Source organism: Anopheles nili, chromosome 3, assembly GCF_943737925.1.
Source record: "Anopheles nili chromosome 3, idAnoNiliSN_F5_01, whole genome shotgun sequence".
Taxonomy (NCBI): domain Eukaryota; kingdom Metazoa; phylum Arthropoda; class Insecta; order Diptera; family Culicidae; genus Anopheles; species Anopheles nili.
The window spans coordinates 51888299-51897801 of record NC_071292.1 but is presented as its reverse complement, the minus strand read 5'-3'; the positions used below and the strand labels follow the sequence as shown (position 1 = coordinate 51897801).

Here is a 9503-nt window from a genome sequence, read left to right as displayed (position 1 = left end):
ACCGGCAACCGAAATTAACGTCGATACATCACACTTTTACATTAAAGATTTCTTAATCCAACAGCCCGATAATCCTGCAGGACATTCAGAGGGTTCCGTTCATGCAATCCCGCTGAAATCACTGCGTCCACTGGACCAAGGGGAAAATTCCTGTTCCACTTCCACATCACCGGCCGTCTTAAGGCGCACGGCGCTCGGAGGATTATATTTATCTCGCTTTATCCCCAACGGCAACGGTAACCGGCACGAATGCGGCTGCCTGGCCCGAACAAGGACGAACGTTTTGTGGCCCTTTTTAGGGCGCAATTTCTGTCCCTTCACCAAACTTCATCCCTCGTGGTCATTACTCTTACTACTGGGCTCGGATTTTCCTTCCAGGCGAACGTGGGGAATATTAACACGAACACCAACCGACGATACAATTATGTTCTTTTGCCATTCGCCACACCGATAACGCTGCTCCGAGTGCCACCACAAACCGCTTCCCGGGGGGAGATTTCACCAATCTCGATACCAAACCCACCGGCACTGTCTCATAAACACCGGGCTCACCGCAACCGTTATCCACCGAAATGGCGCCCCTAAAATGGAGCGGTGTGGCCGATTTTCGGCTCATTAAAATCAATGAGCAAATCATAAGCTCACTTAATTATCATCCGCCTCATTGGACATCCGGGCGAGGAAAACTATCCCGCCCACACGCACGCACGCACGAGAAAATGACACCCACGCTACGGCGTTCTGCGTCGTACGGATTCGTCGGATCTGATTGAGCCCTTCACGTAGTGGCTGCTAATGAATTTATGAGCGGAATTTGTCAGATTTTCCGCAAATTTATGGCTTTTCCTGTTAAGCCTTCGGGGCGGCTAAGGTACGCCTTACTCAGCCGCCACAGCCGACTCATTACGGTATCGATAGAATAGGTGGAGCCAGAGCCTCCCAAACTACATTCACCACGAGCTTTGGGAGCTTGTGATAGTAGCTTTTTAGTGCACCATGAAAGCACTTTTGTGCTCAACTCAACACACACAAATACGCCCGCGAATCACGTTATCTTATCACCGTGAGATAAGCAGCCCGGACGGTGGAACGATGGCTTGCACGATGGGGAGAAAACTCATTCTAACCACGCCGTTCGGCCATGCCACTGGTGATGTCGCCGTGTGGCGTTGGGTGGCCGTGACAAACCGTTTCATTTCCAGCAGTCGAGACCTCTTGGTCAAACAACGGGCCGGAACCGCGGGTTGGCGTGCAAAAATTCGTGCTGTGAAATTCGCGCCACGCTAGAAACCGTTCACGTGTGCACCGGAAACGCGAGGATTATCATGAGTTACTGAGTAAGTGTCCCCGGAGGAGCATTTTATTCGATCGCAATTAGTTGACCCACGGAGTTGCAAGAAACTGGCACAACCCTTGCGCAGTTACACAACGTCGTGGAAATTTGGCTGGATGGAATATATCCCCCAAAAATTCCGATCCAATCGGGGTGCAAAAAAAAATCCGTGTCGAAAAACCGGTCGCAGCACAAAATCTTCCAACACGCACGCCTGTCCGAAGTGCAGATAATCGCTATCTTATCTACCGAAAACGTAACTTTCAAGCCGTGGGACGGGTTCGCCATCGTCGTTGTGTGCAGGTGCGGTGTGTCTATGCGTGAGGATTGTGAGTCACCGGAACCGTTGGTAGTCGGTTGCACAAGTAACACATTGGCTCGGAAAAATATGCCCCTGTGTATGTGTAGTGTGTTTATGCCACCTGCCTGTGTTGCAAAAGAAACTTCGACTCTTTTTGACCGTTGGGTTAATAATCAAACTCATCTTTCCCGATTCCGCAGCATGGATCGAACAAGCATGGTGCATGTGATAGCGCTGCTGCTAAGCGCGTTCGTGCTGGCGACTTCCGGCCAGGAGGTATGTCCTGAACCGTGCAGCTGCGACTGCGAGGATAATATGGCCTGTGTCGACTGTTCTGGGCGTGGTCTGACCGAACTGCCTGTCTTCGTGGACGTCAATGTAAGTGTGCTTGTGGCGTGTGAAAATCGCCTCGTTGTAGAAGCTCGTTTAATTGTTTCAACCCCCCGTTTAATTAGATCGAAATTCTCGACCTCTCCGACAATCTATTTACGGAGATCCCGCGCGAGCTGGCCAAGTTTCCCCAGCTGCATTATCTCGATATGTCGTCGAACGCAATCAGCCAGCTCCCCGAAGACGCGCTCGTTGGTATGAGCGCGCTCTCGATCCTGATCCTGTCCGAGAACAATATTACCAACTGGGCGGATATACACCCGAATCGGTTACTTCAACCGGCGGGTAATTTGCGTGAAATGCGCCTCGCTCGGAACCACTTTACGAGCCTGTCTAGCAACGACGAGAGCCTCGTGCTGACGAGCCTTTCGCTGCGTTACCTCGACTTGAGTGAGTGCAAGATATCGAAGGTGTCTGGCAACGAAGTCATCCAGGGTCTACGTGCTCTCCAGCACCTCAAGCTGAGCGGTAACCCGATCATGTCCGTCTCGGATCTGCAGTCAGCCTCACTGAAACGGCTCGAGCTCGACAGTTGCAAGCTGTCCACTCTGCAACCGACCATCTTCAGTGGTTTAACAGCCCTTCGAGAGCTGAATCTGGCGCTTAATCATCGCCTAGTGCTGGTGCAACCGAGCAACAACACGCCCGTTCAGTCGGCGTCCCTGCGTAAGATTAACCTGGCGCATTGTAACATGGACGCGCTTGAACTGCACGGCTTTCCGAACCTCGTCACGGCGATTGTGCGCCGTAATATGGTGCGTCAGCTCGACCGGAACACTTTCTCCGGCACACCACTGCTCGAACATCTCGATCTATCGTCGAACTCGATCAGCAGCATCCACCCGGAGGCACTTCGCGCACTAAAGCACCTGAAAACGCTAGACCTCTCGTTCAACGCGATCTCACGCCTGGATACGAAGCTGTTCAGTGCCAACGACTTGTTGACGCACATCAACCTTAGCCGGAACAGCATCAGCCGGTTCGGTCGTATCGTGGCTGCTTCGCTCATCCACCTCAACGTAAGCTGGTGCGAGATCCTTACCATCGACTGGGATGCTCTGAAGGCGATGGACGAACTGGTCGAGCTGGATCTCTCCAACAATCTACTGTCCGACATACCGGATGGGCTGATGTCGAACTCGCTGCAGACGCTCGATCTTAGCATGTGTCGGCTGACGTCTATGCGCAACACCACGCTGACGGACTTGCCGGAGCTGGTGCGAATCAACCTTTCCGGGAACCGGTTCACTACGCCGTTCCGGGTGGATTTCTTTGACCAGAATAAGTTCCTTAGTGAGTTCTGGCTCGGAGATAACCCGTGGCGATGTGACTGCCAGAGCGATGAGTTCTTCAAGTTCTTTCAATTCCTCACCGATCCACCGAGACAGGTAAGTGTTATCTTCATGTTGGTTTTGCTACCGAAAAAGGATCCTCTAAAAGGGTGAAGTTGAACACATAAGTGGATATCATCGACAGGACCTTACAGACCTTTTCCAGCCTTTTTTGGAAGAGTGCAAGAAGCCTCCCGATTCTCTGTTTGTAATCCTTCAACTCAGGACCTCCTTCCATCTAACGTACTAGAATAAGGAGCGTTGATTTGTGAATATACTTGTCCTCCTGCAGGTCGGCGATCGAAAGAATCTGCAGTGCAACACACCTGAGGACTTCTACGGAGCGTCATGGGAAGCAGCCTGCCGATCTGTGTGGTATCCCAACGAATCAATCGGCAACGCGGAACGCATCTGGACCTGGCTCATGGTCGGTGTGCTCGGCTTTTTCGGCGTGTTCTGTCTCATCTCGTCCATCAAAAAGTTCATCTCTTCGCGTAAGAAGCTTGCGGCTGAACGAGAGCAAGAGCAGAACCTGCAGGAAATGCGCGAAATGTGAGTAACAGGTTGCGATCAGTATCTCATTTCCCTAATGCTAATGCACAGAAAATTCATCCCGATTTCTATAGCGCGCGGGAAAACCGAGTACGAATGCAGCAGGATGCGCCTCAGAACGCACCCAACGCGCGTGAATCCCGCCCACCGTGCTACGAGGATGCGATCCTTCTACCCAAGCTGGATGCAGCTTCTTTCGCCTCACTCGACGAGATAATGATGGGTGGAAAGCGTAAAAAGCGTCGCCGGAACCGTCGATCCTCGGGATCTGATGCCAAGGACGACGATGAGGACCAACAAATCCAAATGCGCCAGCGTGCGAGAACCCGCAGCGAGGATGTCCTGTCGCGTCGACTCGACGAAGTAGACACTCCGGATGTGCGATCAATCTATGAGCGGCCGATCTCGAATCGGGTCGTCTCAAGCACGGAAGTGATGGTACACAGTGAATCCGCACTGGAGGCAAGAGATCGTGCCGAGGATGAAGAACTGCACTACCATTCGATCGACATACTCAATCTCCAGCATCAGCCCTCGGTTAGATCGAGTAATCGTCCGTCTGTCTCATCCGCGACACCTGCTCCTCCACCACGCAGACCAGGATCAGGCCTACAGCCCCCTGAGATCAACTTAATAGACAACTTCACCGCCATCAGTCACAGTCCGTACGCAAGACGAAAGGTAAAACCGTTGCAGCATTTGAACCCGAATGGCAGTATCGAGGAGATCACCGATTTCGCTGATCGACAGACGAGTCCTTACGCCAAGCGGCGGGCCCCGCTACTGTCGTCCTTCCGCGATCCCACGATGCGATTACCTCCCGTGCCCGATCAGTCGCCACCGCCAGTTCCGACTCCCAAAGGTTCCTCAAGAGCTTCCTCCGGGATTGTTCTGGTAGAAAACTACTTCGACCCTGCAGATCAGCAACGACTGATCGACGAGCTGGAGGACTACGCCGTCATTCCTATGCAGACTCACGTGAGTGTGTCTGAACCACAACCTTCCACCTCGGGCAGCTCGAGGCCGACGGTGGCGCTGCTGCAAAAGAATGTGCTTGCGGAAAACCGACGGACGGGTGGGAGCGATTCCAGCGAAAGCAGCAGCGTAAGCATCGAGATCATCACACCACCGGATCAGCGCAAGTAAACGGTCTGAGGACTTTTCGAATTTAGCACACTGAGCACGCTGTAGGGATCTTCTGGCTATCCAGCCTAGCTGTTTCATGATAATGCAAATCGAATCCGCACCGGATTCCAATGACGATTGCCATACGCTAAACCAATATCTAATAAGTAACTGTACTAGCTGAATGTATTTAACTGCTTAATAAATTTTCTTATTTACTACTTTAACGGTTGCATGGTGCATCTATGACGAGATAAATGTTCACCAGTTGCATTCCAACCGATGCAGCATCCCTTAATTGCATTCTGCATAATTTCATTCGCTTTAAGCTTGCATACAGCTTGCATGCAAGAAAATGAGTGAAATGTTTCGGAAAAATCTTTATTGAAATATTTCGTTCAATTGTGAAACATTTCGTACAACGACGTGAGGTTGTTGAATATATTTTGATGCATATTTTGTTAACAAATAACGGAAAAAGTAGGTATCTGATAGTAATCTAGTAGTTCACCTGTATTAAATAATACCCATATTTATCCTAATAATTTTATCATCTTCCTTCAACCAGTTTCATTCATTTTATTCCATTGTACGAAATATTACACCAACAATATACTTTTATTTTCATCATTTATTCTCTTTGTCACGAAGTATAAATTATTTATAAAATTTAAATACATTGTTCCTACACAACCGCACAACTGCACAGCGTCCCGGTACGGCACCGCTACCGAAGCGACCGTTTTCTTCTCCTTCCATTGGCATGTGTGGGATCTTGACAACGAAACGGCCCAAAAGCAACAGATAAGAGGATGTTGGTTGAATTTTGCACCCAACCACGAGCCTCTCATGAGCCGAACTAGATGATACCACGCGTGCTTTACTCCACACACGCCTGTTTGCTAATGTCCCTGCCCGCGGATGGATTTATTAAACTACGAAAACAACCGACAGATATGTAGATTACACTCGATGCGCCTCGATGGCTTTCAAAACTCCTGTAAAATACACATAGCTAGGCACCGCTTACAGTAACTACCATCAACAACCAAGCATCGATTAAAATGAATTCCATTCTCGCCTGTCCGTGCCGGACAAATGAGCCCTTCGCTTACAATCCTCGTCGTCGCGCACAATTATGCTATCTATTCGCACCTCCGTTGTTGGGCTTTTTCTGTTCTCCTTGTTCTATGGTATTCATAGTATTTAATGTACAACTCCTAGTCACCCGGCACTAAGCCCGGTCCGAACGATCGCTACAACACTTCGAACCCCTTTATTACTTCTATGATGAACGACTGGTGATATGAACTAGTAAACACTTGAAGCGACATGCTCCTCAACCGTGTGCAACATCCACTGAATGCCTTCACCCTTCGCCGTTGCTAAATTCGGATATTATTCATCATGTCCTTTTATGTCCTCGCATTACTCCGCACGCTTAGCGGTTCGTGCGGCCGTGTTCGAATCGCTAGTTTGCGCTAGTAAACGTTTCTCTTTCTCTTGCTCTAGCTTAAATTTCGTTGCTGAAAGCTACCTTTACGAACGCGATCGGCATTTTGGCAAATTAGAACATGCAAGTGTCTGCTACTACTGCTACTACTACCTCTACCGTTTATCATCTACGCTACATTCGCACGGCACTGATATCTCGCTCTTTCCGGTCGCAGTTTCAATCCGTCCTATCCTGCAAATGACTATGTACAAGCTCTTCGGCGCAGTTGATACAGGGACATATGCTCTCGAACGGCTGTCAAAGAGCGGCCTCAAACCGAAAACGTACAGGACACACACGCCCTTCGCGGGGATACTTGCTGGGAAAGCCACCGGGAGGTGCAGGCAATATGGCGACGATTTCGTTTGTGCTTTGCAAGCCCGGAACGGAACGCAGGTCGAGGTCTCTCAAGGTGCAGGATAGCACGTGTGGAAGGCGAACTTAATCTATGAAAGGGGTTGATCCACAACCTCGGTAGCGCCTCTATCCAAGGTTCGCATCAGGCGCTAGATTAAGATTAGCGCTTTCCGGCATTAGCTTGGGCGGGCTTGATAATAGACGTAATCCAGACCACGACGTCAAACACGGGTCACGAGGCGCGGCCAGCCTCACCGTTTGCTACTACTGCTGCTCCAGCCTGCACCAGCCTCGATGCCAGCCCCTGGTCCTAAAACTTCTGGTCGTCCATGGTGGTGATGATATCGCCGGCTCGCGACCGACTTCGCGTCACCAGGATGGGCGTTTTCGGTTTAGGTGTCTCTGTCAGCTTGATCTTAACTCGCCCCGTTTCAGGCGAGTACACCGGGCTGTATCGGTCGGACTTTGGTGAGGTTGGTACGTAGATAGGGCTGTAGCGTTTCGAACGGGGTGACTCCATCGGTACCGCCAGATGATCACCAGGACCATCCAGCTCTGACGGCCCATGGGGTTTATGCACTCCTGCAGGTCCATCCCCATTTCGTAGGGCACCATTTCCGTTTGGCAGTGTCGCAGTGTTGTTGTTGTCGGACACCGGAAGCTCATGCAAAGAATCATTCGTCCTTCGTTCGACAGCGATTGGTTTGAACGACTCCATCGGCTTCTCGAGCGAGGTGCGCTGGGGCTTAACCGGACTGAAGGCAGTCTTGTGAGGATCTCCGAACACCTTCTCCTGGTCCGGCTTGTCAGGACTCATGAGAGGCGTCCGCTCAGGCACACCACCGTGTCCATTCCGATCAGCCGGAAGCTTCTCGAGCAGGTTCTTGTTGAGTTCCTTCAGCTCGCGACCTTGCCCGTTAGCGCTTTCAACGTCATGTTTGCCGCGCCGATTGCGCGCTTCCGGTTTACGCTTACACACGACCATGATGATCAGCGCTACCACGATAATGCCGATGATGGCCAACAGAACGTACGTCTTTTGGTTGTCCTCCTCCGACTGGCGGGTTGACGACGAGTTGTCTTCAATCAGCGGAGTGTCTGGAGATCCGGACGCATCTTGATGACCCGTTTTCATCACTCCCGCTGCTCCGATCATCCTACCCTTGTCCGTAGCCTCCGATGTAGTCTCCTCGGACCCGGTAGTTTCCGGTGAAGGCTCTTCATCCTTCTCATCGCTGAAGATACCCAACCCGGCGTCGATGTTTGGAATCTCCATCGGTTCTTCTTCGGGTGCTTCATCAATACCTTCATCGGTGTCGATCGTCGTAGAGGCCGTGCTTCCGGTTCCAATTTCATCCGCACTGATGTGTCCGAATCCTACGATCAATCCACCACCACTGCCACTGGCATCCTCATCTCCATGATCTCCATCAACACCTCCTTCCGCAAACGCGCGTACATCGCCATCACTCCCACTACCTTCATCTTCCGCTGCAGCATCAAACACCTTACGACGTTCTTCCGCTCCGATCGGTGTCTCAGGACCCGCGCCCGATCCATCAACCACCGGTTCGTCCTCACTGTTATCCACCACGATTGGTGGTTCGTTACGCTTCACCTTCTCGCTCACCGGCAAGTACTCGCGCTTAAAATCGTCCTCATCCTCCTCGTGAGCCGGATCAGGTGAATGCGGTGCATCACCCAGCATCAGCTCGTTCTCGTCCTCGTAATCGTCCCAGTTGTAGCCACCCTTGCGCTCTTCCACCAGCGCTGGATTACATGCGTCCTGCTGGCGAACCTGTAACCACGGTTGGCCCTTGAAGGCCGGTGGCGCCATACACTTGATGTGGTTGTCCGACCACACGTGCCGCGACGTTAGCCAATTGCGGATGTGCAGCGTTTCACAGGTGCAGTTGATTGGGTTGTTTGCCAGCTCGATGTAACGCAGCTTCTTCAGCTTCATCAGGCTTAGCGGCAGATACGTGATGCTGTTGTACGTTAAGTTGAGCGATTCCACGTGCAACGGAATGCGCGCCATCTTGGCCGAAGAGATGCGATTATGGCTGAGGTTCAGTTTGCGGATGCGCTTGCCGAGATGAGCCACTTCGGCCAGTCGGTTGTTGGACAGATCGAGCTCGGTGATGTTGCGGATGTTTTCCAGAGCCACGGGTACCTTCGTCAGGTCGAGGTTGGAAAGGTCCAGTCGAGCGATCGGCTGGGATTTTGTTAGGTTCCTAAGCCCAGCCACACTCGTGCATCGTACCGTGCCGTTTGCTTCGCACGAACACTCCTGGGGACATGCCATCGGTGTTGATTCCGCCCAGCTGGGACTCCAAATGGCGATGGCCAGCATCACCAGAAACACCATCCATCGGGAACCGTCCATTTTCACCATCTTACAGCTCGTTCTTGAGCCCTCAAGGAAGCAGCTCTTTCGCACAAAGTCTGCAAATATAAGCAAAATCAAGAATTGAATTAGTCAACCTGTTTGTTTTGTAACGAAAAACGAAAGATAAGCTTCGCAACAACGTTGACGCACCCTTCCCAGTATATTTCCGGACCCGGCTGGTTGGTAGTCCGAGCACCAAGTGCCCAACAAACTGCAGCACCCTACGGTAC

At 51.4% G+C, this 9503-nt stretch overlaps 2 protein-coding genes across 4 annotated transcripts in view; one reads left to right on the top strand and one right to left on the bottom strand.

Moving 5' to 3' along the window:
- Nucleotides 1-1835: 1835 nt before the first annotated feature.
- On the top strand, nucleotides 1836-5083 carry LOC128726039 (uncharacterized). The gene is made up of 4 exons (XM_053819820.1): nucleotides 1836-2012; nucleotides 2090-3412; nucleotides 3648-3907; nucleotides 3982-5083. The coding sequence occupies exons 1-4, from the start codon at nucleotides 1836-1838 to the stop codon at nucleotides 5051-5053; spliced, it is 2832 nt and encodes a 943-aa protein (XP_053675795.1). The 3' UTR covers nucleotides 5054-5083.
- A 549-nt stretch (nucleotides 5084-5632) lies between these two features.
- The window catches only part of LOC128726040 (protein windpipe), a 40572-nt gene continuing 36701 nt past the window's right edge, over nucleotides 5633-9503 (bottom strand). For all 3 annotated transcript variants that reach the window (XM_053819822.1, XM_053819823.1, XM_053819821.1), the window contains exon 3: nucleotides 5633-9329. In XM_053819822.1, the coding sequence (XP_053675797.1) occupies nucleotides 7195-9279 (2085 nt within the window). In that variant the 5' untranslated portion in view covers nucleotides 9280-9329 and the 3' untranslated portion in view covers nucleotides 5633-7194. The remainder of the gene's footprint in view (nucleotides 9330-9503) is intronic.

Excerpts from the sequence above, each read along its gene's own strand:
- LOC128726039 (XM_053819820.1), top strand. The coding sequence starts at position 1,836 with ATGGATCGAACAAGCATGGTGCATGTGATAGCGCTGCTGCTAAGCGCG. Across the intron at positions 3,413-3,647 it reads TCACCGATCCACCGAGACAG|GTCGGCGATCGAAAGAATCT; the intron begins GTAAGTGTTATC and ends GTCCTCCTGCAG. Across the intron at positions 3,908-3,981 it reads CTGCAGGAAATGCGCGAAAT|CGCGCGGGAAAACCGAGTAC; the intron begins GTGAGTAACAGG and ends CGATTTCTATAG.